Source organism: Parasteatoda tepidariorum, chromosome X2, assembly GCF_043381705.1.
Source record: "Parasteatoda tepidariorum isolate YZ-2023 chromosome X2, CAS_Ptep_4.0, whole genome shotgun sequence".
NCBI classification, from domain to species: Eukaryota; Metazoa; Arthropoda; class Arachnida; order Araneae; family Theridiidae; genus Parasteatoda; species Parasteatoda tepidariorum.
The window spans coordinates 18,034,599-18,059,401 of NC_092215.1; the positions used below are offsets into that span (position 1 = coordinate 18,034,599).

Sequence of the window (24,803 nt, forward strand, 5' to 3'; positions counted from 1 at the left end):
TATTAAAATGGAATTAAAATTTCAATTTTAAACAAAAAAATAAGTTCTGTTTGCAAAAACTTAAGTTGACAGCCATGATCCTAGTCCTAGTGTTTAGATTTTATTGGGCACCTGGGCCGCGAAGCGACCCCTATCCCATTCATCTGGAATTTTTGAACAGTTTTGGTTGAGCAATGAGGTAAGCAGGCACTGGAGTTGCTTTTATGAATGTTTCAAGCTCTTTGCTTGGATAACTAAAAAGGAATCAAAAATAAATTGAGCAGCTTGCTCTTAACTGTGTTTGTTTGATTTTGGAGTTGTTCAGAATTGTATCAGCATGAGTAAACGTTATTTTCAGAAAGGTTGATGAAATTATTTGTTTTGATAGTTATGATATGAGGCGTCGGAGGTGAAATGTGCAGCTATTGGTCTGTAGTTTTTATCTTTGATATAATTTTCAAATTTAAAGATTTCATTAAAATTTGCTGTTTTACATTCTATGGCTTTATCGAAAAAATCTGCGTTTAGCTTGTATATATGCTGTGATAGAGTTGGTATTTTGAGGTCTGCATGTATATTGGTATTCCGGATGAACCATCTTGCACAGGTTATTTTTCTAAGGATCTTGTTTTGGCATTGGTTTAATTTCTTCAGTAGATGTTGAGGTATCGTTGTCCAGGCAGGTGAGGCATAGGTAAGTATTGGGCGGATCATTGCTGTATATAGTAGCTTCTTTAGTTTAAGTGACATATTCTGATTATATATTAATGGTTGTATGGCTATTATTGCTGCATTTGCTTTATCTATTGTGCTTTTGATGTGATCATTCCAGGTGAGTTTGCTATTGATTATAAGGCCAAGATAATTTGCTTTTTTAACTATTGGTATTGGTATGTTGAACATTTTTGGTTGAAGTTGTGGAAGTATTTTAATTCTTCTTTTTTGTATAATTAATATTTGTGATTTTCCAGCATTTACTGCAGTTTTCCATTTTAAGCACCAGTCTTCTATTTCGTCTATATGGTCTTGTAGTTTTTGAAGAGCATGATTTGGGTTTCTGGATTTAATAATAATACCGGTATCGTCTGCGTAATAGGCTGTTATGCTGTTATAATCGGCTTTGTTTATAGGAAAATCGTAAGTGTATAATATGTATAATATCGGTCCCAGAATGCTACCCTGTGGTACTACAGCCATGATAGTAACTTCATACTGATATATGTGCTTAATTTTTTAAGAATAGTGGTGATCAAAATCATTGAAAAATTAAGTTTATAAAAGAAAAAATAGTATATATTTACTACCACTTTAAATATAAAAATAAAATTTTACGCCAAATGCGTAAAAGTTGGCAGGTATGCATATATGACTCGCCCGTTTCGATGAGGTTAAACATACAACTATTTCAGAAACTCGCTTATTTCTCAGCTTTTTCATCGTAAAAGTAATAAAGAAGACAAAGACATTTATAGCTTTGAAACATTTATTGGACACCTATGTTCAATTTTTACACTTTATAAATAATTTTAATAATTTAAAAATCGGCAATTAAATAAGACACACACATATATTAAATAAAAGTCCATTTATGATCAAGGTTGACTAATAAGTTGCTGCATTTTTTCTGGAAAAGAAAGAAAAGAATAATTAGTAAAAGCAAAATTATAGTTAAAATCTTAAAGTCCTATTTTCAAATGAAGTGATAAATTCCATCAGAAAAAAATATGAAATTAGGAAATTAAGCTAACAAGTAAAATCAGACCTATACATATTTTAATTATAATAATTATTAAAATCTACTTGACTATTAAACTTTACTCAACTCTAATTCCACCATTCATAAGGCTTTTAAGTCTTTTTAGTTAATACTCTTTCACTTAGAAAAATTGTTTCAGTTGGAGAAACTTAAACTCGATTAAAGCTTTTAATTTTGTAATATTATCTATCATGTTATAAAGAATTGACTCCGTATAAAAAACAAATATATATTTTTTATATTTTAAAATTTATTGAACATTTTTTTAAAGAATTCGCTATTTTCCCCCTAGATGAAAACAACCAACTGGCAATAAATGGATAAAAGTTGAAACAAAATTGAACGAAATAGAGTAACAAAACAAACAAATTGAGTTCAAAACAAAACTATTCTAAACAAAATTGAGTTCAATTTTTACTTACGTTGGCAAGCTCTCAATACGTTTTGCACTACTTGGATGTGGCTTTGTGTAAGGGGGTGACGAACTAAAACCTTGATGTTTCCTTGTTGAAGATCAAATTGTGGGACTTCTAATCGACCTTGCATCAATTCCTTGCTTTTGCTCATTAAACTTTGCTTCAGAGGGACCAATTCTTGCTTGACAAAAGATTCTTTGTCTTCCCATGCATTTTGTAATTTTCTGAGATGTTTTTCCTTGTTTTCCCATGCATTTTTCAGCTTTCTGAGATAATTGTCCCTGTTTTCCCATACTTTTTGAATTTTTCTTTTGCATTCTTCCCATACGCTTCGGATTTTTCTTTTGTATTCATCCCTGTTTTCCCATTGGCTCTTCAGTTGGGATTTCAGTTCGTCTTTGAGTTCCCATACTTTTCTCATAATGTTTTTAAGCTGTCTCACATAGCTTTCCCTGTTCTGCCACATGCTCTTTACCTATATTAATTATAAATTAACATAATTAAAAACTTAAAATGATTAAAATAAATATAATTTATAATAATAAATATTGAAATAAATAAGAATCGATGATATTAACCGCTTAAAGATGCAATACAAATATTAATGTGATTAATTAGGCGAAAATACTACGTAGCTGATATTCTATAGCAAATATTTCTATGTAAAACAGAAAGATGTGATTAATACCTGGTTCTCAACACCTTCAGTCATAAACTTAGTCATAGATCGAATAGTTTGGAAATCTTCATCTTCGCTAATAATGTGGAAAATTTTGCCCAGCTTGATAAGAACTTTTTCAGCGGCTACAGTGCTATAGTGGAAAACTTTTTCACTGACTATCTTACTGTATTCAATTACTTTTGCAAAGGCTTCAGATTCAATGATTGTCTTGATAATCTCCTCGACATTTTGTGCATACTTTTCAATGCTTTCAGCAAGTTTTTGACTGTATTCAGGAATCCCTGTAAAAAATACATATATTGAATATCGCTAAGTTGGAGAAAAACTTACATAAGCGTGGTTCATGAGCAATTGTTAAGGATACTTTTATTTTAAAGGCATGTTACATTTTTGAATTAAAAAAGCATATTCTTTTTATTAGATTTTAACTTATACTGTCATTTTAAACCTTTTCAGCTTTGCTATAAAGAAAAACAAAAGAAGAATGCTTATACGAGTCTGTCTGTTAAAAAAAGGTATGAAAGTATGAACAATAATTAGAAAATCGGCATGAAAGATGTAATCATCCAATGACACTTTCACAACATATTCATATTAAGAAATAAGACGCCATCTTGTCAATGACGCTTTCACAGTTTAGTAAAACTTATGCAACATAATATATTATACTCTCTCCTTCCCAAATTAGTTGCTGCATTTAGGGGGACTATTTTTGTCCCAAATAAGTTATTGCATTTTAAGTAGGTGGAGTTTTAGGTAATTCCTGATGCAGTTTTGTAAATCGACACCAGTAAAATTATACTAATAATAAAGTAACGATTCATTAGCTGGAAGATAATTTTATGCAATTACAGGTGTAACAGTTGAGTTCTTAGAAAAAGAGGCGTGGTTAAAGAGCGTATGAATTTTGAAGTTATAAAACTAATTTGGTACCAATTTAATGAGGTAATGCTTGGTAGGTAAATGTTCATTGAGTTCATAACTCTTTCAAATCTTTGAAAAATGTTCAAACAAAATCATTAATATCAATAATTAGTGCAAAAAGAATGAAATTCGGCATCGAATTTGAGGCAAAGGAAATACGTTTAAAGTCACTTTAAAACTGCTACTTACTATTCAAGAAAATAACAGATCTTAACCTACAAGATATATTTAAGAAACATTTATTAATTTACACTTACATTGCTCCATTTGTTCCCAACATTGTTTCTGGATTGATTGCTGAACTTTGATCAATTTTTGCATGGTTAATTGTTGAGCCTGTTGCAGTCCTTGACGTTCATATACTCGTCTGATATCGTAGCAAAAGGTTCCAGCAACGCAGAACTTCTTCAAACAGTATTCGAGTTGTTCTTTTGTAGCTTCCATGATGATTCTAGAGATATCTGGGATGTGTTTCATTGCAAGTTGCAAGTAGGAATCCATTACGCATTTCAAAGATTGATATACAGGAACAAGTACTTCGTCGTGAATGTACTCCCAGGGTCTACAAATAAATAAATGAAACATTTATCACAAGATAGTAAAAAGTAGGATGATTTGAAATTATATAAACAATTCTTAAAGATAGTACTTTTTGAGCTGATACTTTATTTTAACTTTATGCATAAATACCTTAAGGATAAATTTTAGTTTTGAAGCTTACTCAAAAATGTCAACTGTTTCGGATTGGACTAGATGTTTTTAAAAACGATAAAGAATTACAAACTAAAATTTTCAGATTTTCGGTTAATTTTTCCTACTTTTTAAAATACTCAACATGGTTTACCGGTAAAAAGTGTATTATCACATGAGGTTTTGAGTTATTTAGAATTAGTGATGAGTAAAATACCCACAAATAGAATTTACTAAACCGAGAATCAAAAGACTACCATTCGAAAATATGTACCCGCTGCAAGTTGGCATCTCTGATTTACTCTCATCTCTTTGCTTTCAGATTTTAATAAATTTATTGCCATCAATTAAATAGTTCCATACTTCCACAGTTAATTACGTGACATATGCAATCACTTCCATTGTTAATTACGTGACATATGCAATCACTTCCACAGTTAATTACGTGACATATGCAATCACTTCCACAGTTAATTACGTGATATATGCTATCACTTCCACAGTTAATTACGTGACATATTCAAGATACTTACATGATTGATTCAAGCAAGCTAGCAATAGACTCCTTATATTGTTGGAATCGTTTAACTTGGTCTTGCAACATTTCTTGATGTTGTTCGAGCAGATTTCTGACTCGTTGTTCCTGCAATTGTTTCAAGTGTCTAATTTTATCCATAATTTCGTTGTAAACGGGCATAATAACATCGTTTTTCAATTTTTCGATTTCCTGTCTCAATTTCTCTTCTAATTCTTGCAAAGAACGATCTTGCAGAAGTTCATTTAAACCAGTAACCTCCTCCTGAAAATAAAAGTTTTACTTATATCAATAAAATTTTTCGTAAATAATTATGATTGCACTAATTTCACTAAAACTTCGAATCTTACAATCATTTTAACGGGTTTCTACAGGTCCTGTAAATTTATAACATTAGTAATAAATTTTCATTAATGATAGAAGTTTTTTTCTACATACAGCTTTAACGTTTATAAATTTGACAAATTCTCATACTCATATTTTCTTTATATTTTCTCATGTTCTCCTATATTTCTCATCTCTCATTTCTCTTATGCTCTCAACTATTTTTTCATATTATTGCCATAATTTCTTTAACAAATTATGTCTAGTGTTTGTCACAAATGTATTAAAATGGACATTGTTGGTAATTTCACCATCATTTTTTAAAATTTTTAATAATAATGGGAAGGCTGATTTCAGTGCATAGGGAATACATATTATTTGTCAAGTTATTTATATAAAATATTTCATAAATGACTTGAAGGAAACAACTCACTTAAAAATATATATGAACTATTGTTTATATAGTTAGAATTTAGAACATATTGTTTATTTTTTTGATGTAAAATTATAAGCTAACTTACCAGAGCACGAACAATGTCTTTTTTATCCCATTGCATTTGGATTGTAATGAAAGATTCAGTTTGAGGGTCAATTCCAACGCTGAAGTCCAAACTCTTGTGTCTACGATAGTAAGCATCAGCACTTACGAATTGCAAAGTTTCTCCAACTCGCTTATTGACGCAAAGAGAGCTTTTCCAGATAGGAGCTGAAAAAGATGTTAATTACAAAATATGTAATCATTGTATGGTATATTCCAAATATTATCTTTAATATTTCATTAGTGTATCTTTACTTATTTAACTTTCCTCAAATTTGAAAAAAAAAACTATTATAAATGCTAAGTTTTGAATAATGTAATGATAATAGGGCACAAGAATGTTTTGTCATATGGTATTAACTTTAATCATTGAGCATTACTATTTATAAGGACCTGTTACTGTGAGAATTTTAGGTACTGTTAGTAAGAATCAATATGTATCATGAACGAATTACTTTATTTATCTTCTTTAAGTCAAGAAAAGAACTGTTTTAAAGGAATACAATTAGTGCCTAAGCACTTATTAGTGCAAAGAGATAATAGCAATAATTATAGTAAGAAGATTAATAATTGCTGAGATTCCAACTTGCTCCGAACAGTTTGTAAATATTTTCGAGTGGTAAATTATTAATCGTGATTCTTTGCTTAATAAATTCAATTTATTAGATTGTTATCCACTATTTCTAAAGAATTTGTAGGCTCATATTTTACCACTTTATTACAGTTATGTCATGTTAAGCCTTTTAAAAAATTAGCTAAATTATTCAAATTGCGAATTTTAGTTTGTAGTTATTTACCGTTTTTTTAATTATTTTGGCGTATCCGGAGCAGTTGGTAATTGTATTTTTAGAGGATAAAGTTTTCTGCAATGTACATACCTGATTCAAGTACTTGCAATTCAACACAGTTATTGTTTGATACAATTTTAACTTCTTTAGTTTTTTGTCCAGTTGATCGGAGTGACATTTTAACATGTGGTGCTTGTGTTGCTCGTCCTTGAATTTCTAAAGCCACATTTGGAGTATAGTACTGTAAAAGAAGAATTATTGTAATAACAAATATAACTACAATTTCATGTAAATAAATTCAATAATCATGGTGTATGGCTTACAGTAATGTCAAGATGTTGAGGTCGACCGTTCATTTTTTGAGAAAGCTTAATTGAAACTCCTCCTTTCTTAAGACTGGATTGTTTCTGGTAACTCCATTCATATCCATAAGAATCTTGAAGTCTGGAGCTCTCCTTTTTCATTTCAAGAGAAGCGCTTATACTTCGATCTATAATGCAAAATTACTAATTAAAATTCTGAAAGTTCAATGAACTATTTAAAAACACAAATAATATATATTATAATTTAACAAATTAAACATCTATTTACCGGCATTGTAAAGCTTGTAGTTAAGGAATTTCTTTCCTTGAGATCTTTGTTGCAAATGAGAAGAAACTTCTAAAGTCCAAACTTTTTGTTGAGTTCTTGATCCTTCGATAGAGGAGTATTGGAGCACCCATTTTCCTTGAACTGGAATCAAACCTTGTTTCTGCATTTGGACAGTCAAAATGATTGGCTGAAAGGTTAAAATATTTTTTAATTGCATACTCTATTAAACCCATAAGATTTTGTGATCTACAATTAAGTTTAAAAATTAGTGAAACTGTTCAATTATCTCTAATCATTTTAAGATGCATAAAGTAATTCCAGGTTTTCAATAAAATACTTAATGCTTTTTTTACATTTGTCAAATTAATATTACAATAACTAATTACTTGATATTATTATAGTAAATATCTTTGATTTGTTCAAGACATTAATTGATTGATTAACTATTATTTGGAGGATTAAGTTACTTTTAAAACGTATAACACTTCCTTCAGATAATGAATAATTAAGTATGAAAGAATTAGTTTTCTAAATTCAGTGAAGTAATGCTATGTATTTTAATTTCAAGTACAGCTATTTCTGCGTTGAATTTTTTTTTATTTCAGTTTTTATTTATTTTAAATTTATATATTTTTTTAAATTTATTAAATTTATATATATTTTCTTAAAGTGAGAAAAACTTTAAAAGTACCTTTTCACTTTTGGGGGAAGACAATTTAAGGGATCCAGACAATTCGTTTTTGTTTTTATGTTCTCTTTGGATTTCCAGGGCAAACTTTTTGTTTGGAACTGAAGAATCTGGAGTAGCTTCAATTTCCAGGGAAAGTCGGCCATGACTGTGCAAAACACTGGCTCTAAATCGAGATGTTTCACTTGGTTTAAAGATGTGGGCATCAATGGTACAGTGGTCATTTTCATTTACTCTTTTGTGAGCTCTGATTTCGTAGCCAAGAGTCTGTCCTTGGAATTCAACTGTAATTTTTGATATGAAGTCACGTTGTTCTGCACTTGCAAGTAAGTGGGCTGTGCCAACTACTTCACTTCTTGAGCCAGTTAATTTTTCGAGTTCTACAGACAGTTCTTGATGAAGATGATATTTTTGAGAGTTCTTTGGAGTTTTTTGTGTTGTTTTCAATTTATAACATTTACTTTGAGATTCTTGGCATGCACTAGCCTCTATGTATAGTCCATTACCCTGGATGCGAGATGTTGACATGCTTAGAGTTAAGGGTGTTACTGGTCCAGACAATCTCATGCTGTACAAATCGCTGCTTCTAGGGTCGGAAGAGGGTTGTCTTGAGATTTGAAGATCTAATAGAGTCTGTTCCATGCTTTCTGATTGTAGTCTGTTTCTGGATGACAGTAAAGTCGATGCTCCTTTTACCATCTTTGCTTGAAAGGTGAATGATTTTTCATCTTTTTCCAACTTGATGCGAGATGATAACTCTTGAGAATGAGCTGTTTTCATACGGCTTTTCAGTTCCATTCCACTGAATGATGAAGAGTAACTGATTTCAACATCTCCTTTTCGTTGTCCATTAGCATCAATGAAAGCAATGAGACTTTTTTGTGATGGTTCCATTTCAATTGAAATATGTGCTTTAGCATCTTTAAGACTGTAAGGAGTTGAAAGAGTTGATGTTGCAGAAAGTTTGGATGCTTCCTTTGCGAATTCAGATTTTACTGAAATTTCTTTGTCTTCCATGTATCGAACTGATCCTGCAAGCTGTACTGAACTTTTAGATTGCATCAAAGAAGTATTAATACTTTGAAGTCTTTTAAATGGTGTGTTCAAGCTGAAAGAAGCAGAAATTCCAGATCTTTGCTTAGATACTTGAGAAGAAATGGTAATTGTTTTTTCTCCTTGCATTTGAACTTCTCCAGAAAGTTCTAATGACGATTTAGTTTGCTTGAGAGACATGCGCAATCCTTGGAATTTTACCTTTGGAGATGGAGAAACTTTCAGTTGCCATCGCAGATTTGTTTCACTTGGTGATTGGGTCATGGTTGCTTCCACATCAGCTAACCTAGCGCTGTTCACATCCAAATAAGAAAGAAAGCTTTTAATGCTTCTGTGGTTATCAACTGCGAAATGTACTTTAATTTCTTGGGCTGACTCAAATGGAGATTTGACAACTACTGTAGCGCTTGCTTCATGGCTTCGCTTTTGCATCTCAGAGCTGATGGAGAACAATTTGTTTTCTGGGAGCTCAATACTTAAACTTGAAGAAATAGAGCTGTCTGATTTTTGGAAGGACATAACTGCAGTTTGTTGAGAAAACATTTTATGAGGAGTATTTACCTGTGCTCTAATTTGAACTCCTTTGGGTTGAGATTCGGAGCTTAATTCCGCTTTGTACTGTTTACTAGGAGATCTTTGGATACGGATTGAAGTTTGCCTTTCCACTGATGAACCACTTTTTTGGCTCGAATGCCTAATTTCAATTTCTTTAGTTTGGAAAGAATTAACCAATGATGTTAAGGAAGCTTTCATGTCTAAGTTTTGTCCATTTGAAGATTTCATTGACTTCATTTCCAACTTTGCTTCAACTTTTTCGACATTATTCCTAGAGAATTTAAGCTGACATTTACTTTGTCCGTTGGATAACTTATGGCTATAATCTACACGAATTGGTTGATGGTTTTTAATGCTGGCTTCTACGCTGCCTTGGTGGTTACCCAAAATAGATTTTTGTCCAGATTCGGTGAAAGATAAGCTTAGTAAATCAGCTATTTGCAATTGTGAACTTACAGAGTAACTGGTGCTAGCAACTTCTCCTTTTGAAGTGAAAGAAACTTTCTTTTCTGGTTGTCGATCAGCATCCCATGACATTTCCACTTCGAAAGATTTCTTCTGTCCCAACTGAACTTTTGTGGATGCAATTACCCGTCTTGATTGAGATCCCTTAAGTCTAAGATCCAGATCAAAAGCTTTCTTCTGTTGCTCATTTTGAATCTTCAAGTCTCCATCAACTTTTGGTGTTTGAAGTCTCAAGCTACTTCTTCCAGATGGAGTAAGTTCAGCCTGAATGGTATAATCGGGTGATCGTCGGGAACTCAAAGATCCATCAATCCTAACAGTCTGTCTGCTAACCTCTAAAGAGCATTTGCTTTGAATTGGACTTTGCCTTGAAGGAAGTTGAAGTGAAGCGTCAAGCTCATGATGCAATTTCGATCTGTCACTCAAAACTTGATAGATGTATTTAACTTGTACTGGTCTGCTTTCTTTCCATTGCATTTGTGTGTTTCCTTCATATCTTCTAGAACTTGTTTCTCTAATTTCATTAGAATATGACAGTTTACCAGAAGGCAATTCTAATTGGATTTCTGAGCTTGCTCTAAGTGGTTTAACAGATGGTGCGTCAAAATGTAAGAATCCCTTGATGTGTTTGTCCTCTTTGTAACATAAATCTGCTTCCAATTGAAGTTTGTGTGCACTTTCTGATGATGATAATTCATGAGTAACTGTCAGCTCACTATCAATGTTCAATTGTGGCACTTTAACTACAACATTACATTTTCCTTGTCCTTTTGATGGAACATGGCTACTCTGTTTAACACTAATGAAACTGCGTTCCTGGTTTTGGCCATACCTCAAAATAATATCATTTTTCATTGACTGATGTGGTTTTCCTTGCCTTTCCCATTTCAAACTCCAGCTTGTAGAAGGGAATTGAGTGGATTGGAATTGAGCGTTTGTACTAATTTTAGATGAACTCTGTTGAGCAGTACCAGAAAATGACATTGAATGCCTCTGAGATCCTCTCTTGTATTCTGTTTCAATGCTTGCAGATATGGTTTCAGCTTGCTTTGATTGTTTTTCAAGCATAGATCGGACTTGACTCTCAAAGAAGCTACTTTCAAAAGACAAATCAGAGCTTATTTTCCATTCGGATTTCTTAGAAAGAACAATGCTTCCCTCTTTTGTAATGCTACCTAAAAAATTAATAATTTTGTATTTTTAGTTTGATATTTCGATTAAAATTCCAGTTTTTCTATGATCCACAATTGTTTATTATGTTTCTGATAAGTTCAGTGATGAATAGTGCGAATTTTTTCAGTAATCCAGTTTATATATTAGGATTAAAAAGCGGATCAAAATTCTATTTACTAAAATAATTACTGGGAACAAATAAACTAAATAACTAATATTTAAACGAATTTAAAATTTTTTTTTGACATTTTGATAAACTATTGCAGAATCAAATTTGAAAATAATGAAGATTTCAATATCATACAAACGGAAATAAAATTTTGAAGAAAATAATATGCAAAAGTAATTTATGTAAATAAACAAATTTCTACGATTTTAAAATACATTTTTGGTAACGTCCTCAAAAGTCACTGAGTGTGCCAAGGAGTTAATTACTAACTGAAGAACATCAAGTGCTTTGTTAAATCAGTAATTTTATGAAATTCTATTAACTACAAAATATATTTTGTTATAATTAACTTTTACTTAGTTTGAACTTGAATACGTACCTCTTACAGACATAGGTCGTCTACTAGGCTTGTTAGCTTGAATGTCAATTGAAATTACTTGTTTTCTTCCGTGTGTGACAGAAACGACTCCACCAACTTGAAGAGGTGATTTGCTTCCAATTTGGAGATGTACAGATGGCTTGAACACTTTCTTGGCACGAGATGAAGAAATCTGAGAAGAAGCCTTGAATGAAAGCAATGGTGATGATCCACTGTGAATTTCAACAACACTATCAAGAAGTTCTGGTCTGAGAGTGAGTGAACCTGCGAAATTCAAACATTTTTTTTAACCAACTGACTCAGTTAAAACCATTTTTGTTATTAAATGAATCGAGATCAATGTACCTGAGCCACCGGCGTTCTTAAATGGAGATGTCAATTGCAAAGAATATTCTTGGTAATCTTCTCCTTGGCGTTTTACATCCAACTCGGCAGCAAATCGTCGATTAACTTGGGATCCAGGAGTGTCAAAAGATGCTCTGAACTTCTGAACAGGTGCCTAATCATATTTTAAGTTCATTAATATTGCGTAGTTTTTAAGGCAATATTTTTTTAAGTAAATGACTTCCGAATTTTAAAAGTTCTCAATATTATAATACAATGTAAATTTACTATATTTTAAATTATAAATATATATTTGTAAAAGGTACTGAATTACATGATGTAATTATTTGAACTCGAAATAAATGGTCCTCAATTACTATTGAATAAAAAAGCTTATCTTTATAAAACTAAATAAAATGTTATATCTGTAAATTTTGCACTTACGGCGTGTCTTGGTCGTTCCAATTTCAATTCAAATGATTTCAGATTACGGTCAGTCTTCTTAATTGAAAATTCAATACTTCCAACACCAGCGTTAATAAAGGGGAAAGATCTGGTCACAAAAGGTTTTGGAACTTCCAACATTCCGCAAATTGAAACACCCAATGGTTTTTGCAGTTTGTCAAAGCAGTAGTCAACCTTCTTCTGCATCTGTTCAAAAACTGGTCTTTCTTGGTGGTGAGAATCAACTTCAACAATATCAGAGCTGGAACAGAGATTTCATAAAAAATTAACTCCAAGCGAAATAAATACAACATGCTACTGAAACTCACCACTTATTGAAGAAACAAATAGTTTTACTCAAAAAGACATTAATATACAATGCAAATTCAGTGTTTCCTTATTATATATCGATGATATGTCTATTTTTAAAAGTAACGGCAACATAAAATGTGAAATTACATCTTCCCAGGCAGCCCAATGTGGACCAATGCCTTCTTCTGAAGATTTCTCCATATGGATTTAATAAATCTTCTCAGCTCATAGACAGTCTTGTTTGCCAAATTGAGTCGTTTTTTTTATTTCAGAAGCCATTTTGTTATTAATAAATATGAAGTTTATAATATATATAATTTTTGGGAAGATCAGCTAGCTTCTATTCTAATGCAAATTGATCTTGCATAATGTAAGTGAGACATCGCAGTTTTCTTTTTAAAACTTAATATCGCAAAAATTATTTTATAAATTGATATTTCTATGTGGAAACTTACCTAACTCTAGCTAGAACAACATTCTCAGTTGGAAGTGTGACACTGGCAATAGCGTAGTGTCCATCTCTAATTTTAAATTGAGCCTCCAAGTTAGATTCCAAGTGCATACGTGTTGACAATTTAATATCGGGTCTATGCTGGTTAGACTGGATACCAACTGTTGTAGACAGCTCAACGTTCAAGCTAAAATTTAAATAATTATATAAACAGTTATAATGGAAAGTAGAGTACATTTTTAGGAAAATATTATGTTGAACTAGGAGCACATGATTAATTACTTACCTTGGTTGGAAACGTGCATGAGCATCAGTGTTTCGTGGGAATCTCATGATATCTAATTTAGTAGTGGCTGTAAGTCCTACAGTAGCACTTCCGGTTACTCCCAAAGAATATGATCTACCTGTTACACTGGGAATAATAAGCTTTGAATTCAGGAAAAGGAAGCTTTGTGAGAAATCGGAACTCTTGCCTTGAGCAAGCTGAAAATATTAGAACAGAATTGTAATTGTTTTACAATAATTGATGGAATAAAATAAGCATTTATCTAGTATTATGGCTCACAACTAATCTATATTTAATATTAAAAAAAGTCTTATTTTGATGTAAGAAATTTCCTGTGGTTACAATTTTGCTCATTTTTTATATTCAATTTATCACCTAATTTAGACAAAATTATCAAATTCATGCATTTTGAAATATTTCTAGAAATTATAAAATGGAATTTTACTGAGTATGGGAAATTGTTAAAAAAAGAAAACTTTTCAAATGTTAGAAGTTGGATTTTAGATTACAGAAAGGTTTTTACGAATTAAAGGTAACTTGTTCTGTAATAAACAAAATTAAAGCTTGAAACGAAACAAATTATTACTTGGTTCATTAGGTCTGCAATTTTGATCATTTCTCCAACTTCAGACATATCAGAAGAAGAGATATCTAAGATTTCAGTGTTCATTGTTCTGATGAAAGCAGATGCTTCAGCTTCAACTCCTCCAAAAACCTAAAATAAAATTTAAAATTTTAGTTGTTAGTCATAATAAACTAATAATTTGCACGAAAATTTACATCAAAATGATTTCAACATACGCTTTCTGAGTTAAAGAGTTCCCAAGGAGATGATGATTTTGGAATCTTATCCTTCAACCCGAGTAAGTTCTTGAAGATGGCATCGAAACCTTCAGCTCGGACTCCAATCTGTTAAAAAACGAGATAATTTTATTTAAAATAATAATAGTATAAAACAAATACGTATGCAAATCACCCTATAAAATTCATTATTTTTCAGTAAGCCTTGAAGTTATGACTTAAACAACTCTTTTTGACACAGACCCACGGGATCTTATTAGAGATGCGAATGATTTATGAACAATACATAAGTTGTAATTATTATGATTGTGTCATTTTTCTGGTAAAATAGAAATGGTGTCACACAATCTAGATTACAACAAACTATTAACTGTTCAAGCATTGTGGCTTAACATGTTTTTATCCAAAAGTTTTTAACGGTTTGAAAATTGGTAAAATTACAGTTTAATTTAATTCTGGCTTTGTCCCCATTTGAGAATGAGTTTGAAAATTACGTCTTTGATCTAATAATATTACTTATTATCAAATAAGTTAAATATCTGATCCCCACTGAAATGGTTAAGTTGCTTTCGCTATTTACATTTCATTTTTTGGAATTTTTTTTTACTATTAATGGCTTAAGCCATGCATTAGCCTTTCAAATTAGGCTTTACACTTGAAAGAAAAAAATGGTTCATAACTTCAATGCAAGTTCTCTAATATAAATTTGCTGCTTCAACAAGCAATATCATGACAATGCTTACTTCAAAAATGTTCATGTTGTTGTTCAATACATCAGCGTCAAACCTTGCGGTTACGGATTGTGGAATCTTTGATTCTGGTGAATGAACAATGTCAGTTTCAACAGAGCCTCCAATGTTGAATGTTTCACTGAAGGAGGAGAATTCAATGTTTTTGGAATTTTGCCAGTAGCTGACTTTCGGTGGGTTAATTTCAACTTGTTCCAAAGCCCGTTTTACACTCTTCTTCATTGGAGATGAGGTTGTTTTCATGTTCTTGAGGTAGCTTGAAACGTAGGCAGATACTAAAATAATTCGAAATATTAGTGTTTTTGTGTTATTTCATTTTTATTGAATTCGTTAAAAGTTCGAGTTATTCGAACAGTGTATCAAATTTAATTAGGATTTAAAACATTACCTTGTACATCCCTTTCTTGTTCAACAGTTCGCTTGATGGTTCTAAGTTGCTGTTCATCACATTGCTTCATAACACTGGAGAAAGCAGCAATCCTGATTTCAGAACTGTCTTGAGTATCTCTGTAGATTTGAACTAACTTTTCAGGTCGTTTCTGTCAATAACAAGAAAAATTTTAATAATTTTAAGTGTTTTTTAAAAAATTTCACTTTACAATAGTCATTAATTAAATAATTTTAAGCTATAGAACAATAACAATTGTTGTTTTAATCAAGAAATATTGCTTATCGTTGAAATATGAAGATTTCAAATTGTTGAAAATTTGTCAAGTATCAACTTACTCCTCATTTACCTAGCATTTTCATATTTGTAAGAACAATACTGGTTTAGAATCTTAAAGATCAAAGCAAAAAGCTTACACAATTATTTTGACATTAACTAATAAATATACCTGGGTAATACGTCTGAAAGCATCAATGGCAGCCAACCTCAAACGAGCAGATTTGTCCTTGTCTTGTGCACATGCCAAAATGGTTTGTTCTGCATTTCCATGGTGTCCCATGTTACCAAAGGCTTTCAATGCAGCTAGAATCTAATGAAAAGAAAACTTATAAATAATAACAAAAGAGAATATTCCTTTTTAATTATATAATTAGATTGAATCGCACAATTGAAAACGATTATGTAGCTTTCATTGAAATTTCATAATTAATTGTTAAGTACCTGGGCTTCATTTTCGTTGGAGCATTGTCGTCCCATTTGCTGGTTTAAGATTGAAGTGATTTCTTGAACTGATCTTTCCTTTTCACAATCATGCACGCTACAGAATCTGTGGACCATAGCGGAGACTCCTAGCAATATAACGGGAGATGGTGGGCTTGATTCTTGTTCTGAGGATTGCATTCGCAACAAAGGCTAAAATGAAAAGTTCATATTTTCTTAAAAATTTAAACTAACTTAAACCAATTATTATAATTTTGAAAATGTAATAAAAAATTTAATCAAAAGTGTATCTTTGGTTTTTCGCATTATCTGAATTATTATTTAGTAAATGCCTTGAGAATTTGTTTTTAATATTCATTTATACAGATTTGTTTGAAAACATACTGAATCAAAAGTATACTTACAACAACTTCAGAAACAGCTTCCCTTGATGGATTTGGAATCAAAGCCAAAGATGCTGGCCAAAGCTTGGCTTTCAATCCAGTTATCTCTTTGCTTTCCAACAATTTTACCATGTGTTTAATAGCAGCATCAGATCCAGCCATTGGTAAGGTGTCCACGAATAAGTCACTGTAAAATAAATTTTATTTACTTTACCTTTTATTTTCAAATACTTAAGAAAATTTTCTTGAAGTCAAATTTTTCGAAATGTGTTATAACAACTTTCATCCAACTGCCAAACTTTTCACATTCAATTATGTTTAATTTTTCTGTTCCAGACATTGGAAAATTTATTTAATCGAGGCACTGTCAATCACACCTTATTTAGGCAATGGCAATTATTTTTTTTAAGTATATACGAATACTACTCATCCAGGCATCGATAAATCGATCTCATCTATACTGGAAGAAGTGGGTCTTAACCATTAGCACCAAAGAAAGTTGGAATCTTCTATATGACTTAGATATATTCATTAAAAATGTAAGTAAGTTGGTTTTAATAATCAAGGTTTCATTTGTATTTTTTTAATTTAGGCTCCTTAATTGTCCTTTATTGTATTAAGCAATTGAAATTGTATCCGATGAAGTTGATCAAATTTTAAGGGTATTTTACTTACTGTACTTTCCTTGATGAGCACAATCGACCAGACTCCAATGAAGAGTGGATTCGTGTCAAGGATGAGTATGGTAAATCCTTTACAAGGCTGACAAGTTGGATGAAATCCTTGCTGACGGTGATGTCCATTGATTGTTCATTTTTGGAGCACATTTGACGCAATAACTGTTCAGTTTCTCTTTCTTGGCTTTTGACGCTTTTGGGTTCCTCATAGTTGAACATAATTGATTGTTGCCATTTTTTACTTGATTCTTGTGAGTTTTGGGCATTGTTGAGCTGGGATTGTCTGGCCCCCGAAGCATGGTAATTGGAGCTTGAAGCTTCTGGGCTTTCTTCAGATTCGGACTGAGATTGTTGTGCCCAGTTAGAGTGCCCTGAAAATAGTTTTAAGTTAGAATTTAATTACATTCTAATCTTTTAAAAAACAGCATTTTATTTTACTTATTATGTAAGAATATAAAATAATAATTTTACAACATTCTTTATTAGTTTTTATCCTCTTGATCAACTTAAAAATGATCAAGAGAAACTTTTAAATTAAATTAAAAATTAAATTTGATTTCGATTTAAAGTATTTTATATAAAAAAAGCATTTTTCTAACAAAAGGTTTCCTAATATTTCATTATTAAACTAATTCTTAAAGTTTTATTTAATTTGAAGTATAGAATCAGGAACAATACTTGAATTGATGAAAAATACTATCTTGATATAATTGTAAGCATTTAATCTCAGTATAAATATTCTTTTCGTTGAATATTATCTCTGTAAAGAAGCCAGACTGTAAAGAAAAAACAAAAAATAAAAAAACTAACGCGTAATTGATTTTTAATGCATCTAATTATCTTAATTTAATTATCTTATTATGAAATTGTTATTTGATTAAATGCTCTGCTCAATTTTGCAGTTATATTAAAAGAAATTTTTTCTCGTCTGACTTTGAATGATCATTAAATTTGTTTGTCTGATAGAACTGAAATAGTTTAACTAAATGAATAAAATTAAAATGACCATATTATGATAACAGTAATAAATGACTTTTTTAACTTACATGTTCGTAATTGGTCGTCATTACTGGTGCTTAACAAATTAAGTTCAACTTGGCCTTCAAATTTAATGATACTGGATTTTTGACTCAGAGGTTTGATTTGGGCATGCTCTTGGCATTGAACACTCTTGATAATTTTGTTCTCAACAATTTGTGTGCACTCCAATTTCTCATCAGGGAATACTGGAAGAGTGTGAATCTTCTAAAAAGCAAATAATTAAATTAATGTTAATTGAGTTTAATTTAAAGTTTAAATTTTAAATAACATGTTAATATTGTCCTAACTTACGGAGTCAGAAGCTTCATATGGGTTTGTAATCATGGCGGTGACTGATGAATGTCTGTTAGTACATGACTTCAAACTCTTTTGTTTTCGGATTTCTGATCCTTGAACAGTGTATTTAGTCATACAGTGTCCTAAGCTGTCGAACTGAAATAAAAAACAAATATTCTATATAGTTAAATAATAAGCGTAGTATTAATTTTATAAGTATAGTAATACTATATATTAGTAATACTATGTTACCAACAATGTATCAGGTCTGTTTTGTTTCTCCGTTTTTAATGACATTCTATAGAATGCCTGCTTATAGTTTTTATGGAATTCTATATTCTAGTGGTCTTTAAAGAGTTCAAATTTTTAAAATATTATGAAGGAAAAAATTCATCTGGTAATTATGTTATTTCCAGGTATTTAAAAACGCTACAAAATTTCTTAAAAAGACTTATTTTACTTAATTAGTTCGTAAAAACTTTATTTTTTGTATCATAGCAACTTTAAATCAAGATTAAAATCAAAAAAAGATTATCTTAAATCAAGCTAATTTTTTTATGTTTTTTAATTGTCAAGTAAACTGATATAGCAAATTCGGAATGAAGGTAAAGTATTAATTTTAGGTCATGAATAAAGACAAATAAAACTAAACTATTAACTACGAATAAAACTATTAATTTTGTTTAAATTTCTAATTACTTATTGCGTTGTGTATAGCGATGCAAGCTTTGTTACAACTAACAAAAGAAAATATATTTATAGGTAAATTAACAAAATAAAATATGTTTTAGAAATATTAGAGGAATTTAATAAGGTTTAAAACTGATTAAATTTTAAAAAATATATTTATAGGATTATTAATTGATTGGAACATATTTGCAAGCATATTAGTAGAATAGAATACATCTTATGTAGGGTATATTTTTGTTTACAAGAATATTAAAAAAATATTTTTTACAGATATATTAATAAAATTATATATTTATAAGTATTTTAACTCACTAGTTTACATTTACAGTTAAGTAAAGTGAAGTATAAGTAAAGATAACTCACTTCTTTCACTTCTTGGGGTTTGTTGAGTTCTGACATTGTGTTTACGAAAGATGAAATCAATCCCTTTTTGATGTTCAGAGATTGAAGATCTTCATCTTGGCTTGGACATACTTGTTCAACTGCACCATCATTGAATGAAAATGGTACTGGTAACTCCAATTTTTGAGTCAGTTCAGTAATTTCTTCAGGTGATAGTTTTTGCGAAACTCTCAAGTTTTTCAACTGCAATTAAAAATAAGATATTAATTTGGAACAAAGGATTTAAACATAACTATGTGTAATCGGAATTACAGGTATTGATTTCAATGATGATCAAAGAATTTTTTTCAAAATTAGGTATTTTATTAGGTAAGGAAAATTTATTTAATCGAAAATGTTTGAATATAAATTATCATGAAGTAGGTAAAAAAAATATATAAATTTCATTCAAAATAGTACCCTAGTTAAAAAATTTAAATCATTAATGTCTTATCTATTTTATTATTTCTTTTTTTAATTGACTGATCAAATAAAGCATGAAATTATATTTTATGATTAAATTGTAATAATACAAAATCTCAAATTTGTTTGTAAGTGCAGTTTTGTACATTCCAAAAAAGTTATTTTATGAAATGTTATTCTCTGATTTTTTCTAATAGTATGAGGTAACTTGCTCTAAATTTTACAGCTATGCATTAATACTTATCCTTATTGTTAATAAGAATTTTTTGAACCAAAAAACTCTTTATTTGGATCCGTATTCATTGCAAAAATTAAACAGATGATAAAAGGGGCAAAAAGGTTTAAAAAGGTGCAATGCGCACAAATAATTTACTATTATATTTAGTTTTAAGTAAAAATAATTCAATAACCTAACAATGAAACTAAAATTGCCCTAATTTGAATAACAAAATGGTAATGAAGTTATAAGCTATAATATTTATGTAAGAAAATTAGATATTTCAAATTTTAACTTATGAGGAATAAAATAAATTTTTAATATTATTCTTTGTCGTTACTTGAAAATATATGAAGTTTCTATATTTATTATTTACATGAAAATTTTATTGAAATTATAAGTACCTTGAAATTATAAGTACAATATTGAAATTAAAAGTACAATGTTAAAATTATAAGTACAATGTTAAAATCATAAGTACAATGTTAAAATTATAAGTACCTGGAGAACCATCTCGCATTGGTCTACCACGTGAATAACAGCTAAACCTTCGATTGTTGCCTTTTGCCTTGGTTTTCCTGTAGCAGATACTACATTTTCGCCTCGGTATTCATAAGTGTAAGTCTTGCCGATTTCATATCCGAATTTTGGTTGGTTTAATGCTGAAAGAATAACAAGTTTACAATACACAAATTAATATACAAATTCTTAATATAAATAATGACAAAAATATGAAGAAGCACGGAGTATGGCGGATAGTTACTTGTTTTAGATAAAACCTGAATCTCGTAATGTTAGGTAGATTTCAAAAGATGGATTTATTAGCAACAAATAATTTTCAATAAATATATACCTGGTTTTAAGCCAAATTTCCCATTAATTTTATTTATTTGTTTATTTATTTACTTATTTATTATTATTACTTTTACTTTTAAGAAAAGTTATTATTTCCAACATATGTTCTTTAATCACTTAAAAGAAGCAAATCATTAATCATCATTTCGAAACATTAATTTTTATTATTTGCTTTTAGTTTTTATTATTGAAATTGATTTGCTCTCTTAATTTTCTCTAAAATTTAAATCTTTTATTTTTATATAAAAAATTCATTCGGGCAATAATTCTTAAAAATTTTTATATTATTTCTATTTTATTATATATAAGTTTGGGCCAATATATAGCATCAATAAAAATCTTTTAGATTTAAAAGAATATTTTTCATTGTACTTAAGATTTAAGTGAATTGTTTTGTTTTTATTGTACTGCATATTTAAGTTATGCATATTACTGCATATTTATGTAAGAAAGTATACTTACCTCGTGAGCATTGTTTAGCGCATTGTCTCTGACCCTCCTGAAGGGGGAGTGGGCCTGCAAATAAAATTTAAATGTATTCATATATATAATAATTTTCACATATTCACATACAAATGATTATCACGTATTCACATGCAGAATAATTTTCACATATTCACATGCAGAATAATTTTCACATATTCACAAATATAGGAATTAAGAACTTTTCATCAGTCCATATTTATTTAGAAATAATTTTACATTATTAATCATAAAGATTAAAAATTATGTATCTGTAGTTTATCGAAAACATAACGTTTTTATATATAGTTAATAATCCTTGGTATCATTTTAAGCATGTTTTTTAATCAGTATTATAATCAAAGGTCTACAAATTCTAGGTGGCGTGTCATCAAAGTGAGTAAAAAGCCGAGTAGCGACTAATATTTTTGTAAAATGTAACCTAATTTTTCTAAAATCTGAATAATTTTAAGACTATTTTCTCTAAAGTTATCCTGGCTTTTGGAAATTTTAATTTTCTGTAGACCCCAAGTTAAAATTGCTGACATAACTAATCTAAATGAGCGTATATTTAATATTACAAATTATTTATTATTAAGATTAAAATATTCAGCAATTATCTTTTGCATGTAAGTTATGATATATTCAATTATAAAGGGAATGCATAATTCAGAAACAATAATCACTTTGACTTTCTTAAGTTTAAAAAATTAATATTTCTATTTAATGGCGTAATGAAATAATTAAGTGATAATTTTTTTGATTTGTTATTTACATAAATTATTATTAGTTTTTTCGATAAATAAAAGTAGTTGAAACTTGCTATCTAATCATCTAATTAAAAATCCAATTATAATAGTGAAACAATTAATAAAATTGAAGAAATGCTATATACAACTAATTCAGTATATCCTAAATTATAAAGCTGAAACATTAGATAATAAGTTGAGTTATTTGTCAATTTAGAATATAACTATTCCTACAAAGACTTAGTTTTATTTTTAAATAAAATTTGATAAATTTAAAACTATATATTTCGACTTATTGACCAAAAGTTTCTTCTTCCTATTCATTTTTTTAAATATTACTTTGAAGCTTATAGAATACAGCTTATACATATATTCCTATAATGTCCTTGATATATTTTTAAATGCATATTTAATTATATGTTAATTTGCATTGCCTTATTTTAGAGCATAAGGAATACAGTTAGATAAAAATTTAATTATTTAATTTTATAATTGAAAAATAATCGATTAAATTATATATAAATGCTTGAATTAAAATTATGCCTTTAATTATGCTTTTAAATAAAAGGAATTAGTTAATGAATGATATAATTAAAAAGTTAATCATCCTTTTGATTTAATTTTATTCCACTGCTAAACAATCGATTCTATTCAATTGCTTGAATTGATAAAGTAATCCTTTTGATTAAATATTGGCCTATTTTAAAATTAAGGAAAAACTCTTTGCTGAGAACAAAATTTATTTTAACAATATAATTAAAATTTTATAATCATCCATTTGATTTAATATTGACTTATTGTAGCCTTAAGGAAATACTCTTCGTTAAAAATAAGTAAATTATATTAATGATATAAATAAAAAGTTAATCATCCTTTTGATTCAATTTATTTAAATGCCTGAAATAACCGATTCCATTCACTTGCGTGAAATGATGAAGTAATACTTTTGATTTAATATTGACTTATTTTAAAGTTAAGGAAATACTTTTTGTTAAATATAAGTAATTTATTTTAATGATATAATTTAAAAGTTAATCATCCTTTTGATTCAACTGTATTCGGTTGATAGAAATGATGAATTCAATTTATATCCTTGAAATGATAAAGTAATCCTTTTGATCGTAATCCAATGGTAATATGTTAACAACTTACCAGCTAATGCAGCTCCCACTAAGCACGCTAAAGCTAGAAGTCTCAGCCCCATGATTGCTGAGAAGCTTGATCGAATCTGGTTTTCGAACATTCAGAGGGCACTATTTAAACCCCTAGAATAGCTCACGTAAGGTACTTCCAGAAAAGAAGTAGATTGCAAAACAAAATCAATCATACAGGATGCTGACGACAGTGTCGCTAAAATTTCTGCTAATTTAGCATCGTTTAGAATAAATATCAAAATTTGATCTTTTCGAAGAATTATCAATGACTGGGATCAGAAAAGATTGAAAGAATCATGTACGTCTGTGGTAAATATTGCTGACTTTTGGTAAATAAACTCTGCAGCATTCTCAGAGTATTGATTTCATGGAAAATTGAACAGGTTGCAATGTGTTGAGATGTAAGGAAAACAATGACAAAGTTATGTAAATGTTTGTCTTAGCGAAACAGAAACAAAACATGTATTTTATCACAGTTATATCTACTTTAATTATTCAAAGTTAAAAATAGTTTTTCAAAGTATCATATCAATGTTTTTTTTCGCGAATAAGTATTAAAGTGTGCGTATTATTAAGTACGAGAGTACTATGGCCTCTTTTTTTTTCTTTTTTTAAAAAAAGTCTGCAAAAATTCTTTTGTTCCTTTTTTTTTCTGTTAAATTGTTATCGCTAATTGATCGACTATTAATTCTATCAATCAATACCATCAATTAATATCAAAAGTATGGCTTTTAATGGATAAATGAGAGGGTTGAAATTTTACAGATATCAAGATGGAAGAGAGCAAAATATGGTAAGAAAATCATTTCATTATAGCTTGCTTTTGGAAAGAATGTATAACCATTACAACCAAGACTTTTACAACAGTTACAATATGCATATAGGACTATTTTTAATCCAAGAGAAAGTAAATCATAATGGATAGTTTATAACTAAAATTAGTAATAGCTTGTTTAACTCCTCCCGAAAAATAGCTATAAATGAAATGGTTTTACTACCAGTTTTTTCTCTTTCTTGTTTTACAGCTCTGATAAATACATAACTGCAGATTCAACCGGATATGTTGGAAGATTTTAACTCGAACTCTTTGACGCAGAATTTATAACTATCATATTTTTCATACTTTTTTAATTATTCTGTATTAATTTAAGTCAAAATTAGAGAAAAATATAATATTTTGCAAATTAATTGTTTATGGTTATGAAATACAGCAAGAAACACTGAAGTCTCTTTTTTTTGTAAAAGGCATAATCTTCTCACACAGCTCACTCCCAAACAAATTTTTTTTTAAATTTGCACTTATTTGCAGTTATTT

General features: G+C 29.5%; 1 protein-coding gene across 1 annotated transcript; it reads right to left on the reverse strand.

The window, feature by feature from the left end:
* Positions 1–1,444: 1,444 nt before the first annotated feature.
* LOC107450574 (apolipophorins-like) lies at positions 1,445–23,841 on the reverse strand. Its single transcript, XM_016066401.3, has 29 exons — positions 23,487–23,841; positions 21,586–21,639; positions 20,770–20,930; positions 19,611–19,832; positions 18,573–18,713; positions 18,287–18,485; positions 17,239–17,611; positions 16,585–16,750; positions 16,181–16,372; positions 15,909–16,049; positions 15,461–15,611; positions 15,067–15,347; positions 14,324–14,431; positions 14,109–14,237; positions 13,523–13,719; positions 13,241–13,423; positions 12,474–12,735; positions 12,051–12,204; positions 11,706–11,969; positions 7,915–11,159; positions 7,224–7,410; positions 6,956–7,122; positions 6,723–6,873; positions 5,828–6,012; positions 4,981–5,246; positions 4,015–4,319; positions 2,840–3,114; positions 2,158–2,626; positions 1,445–1,603 (listed from the first exon to the last, which is right to left on the reverse strand). The coding sequence occupies exons 1-29, from the start codon at positions 23,575–23,577 to the stop codon at positions 1,572–1,574; spliced, it is 8,751 nt and encodes a 2,916-aa protein (XP_015921887.1). The 5' UTR covers positions 23,578–23,841; the 3' UTR covers positions 1,445–1,571.
* Between the last annotated feature and the right edge of the window lie 962 nt (positions 23,842–24,803).

Excerpts from the sequence above, each read along its gene's own strand:
- LOC107450574 (XM_016066401.3), bottom strand. The coding sequence starts at position 23,577 with ATGTTCGAAAACCAGATTCGATCAAGCTTCTCAGCAATCATGGGGCTG. Across the intron at positions 15,612-15,908 it reads CTTTCAGACGTATTACCCAG|AAACGACCTGAAAAGTTAGT; the intron begins GTATATTTATTA and ends TGTTATTGACAG. Across the intron at positions 14,432-15,066 it reads ACAACATGAACATTTTTGAA|ATTGGAGTCCGAGCTGAAGG; the intron begins GTAAGCATTGTC and ends GTTTTTTAACAG.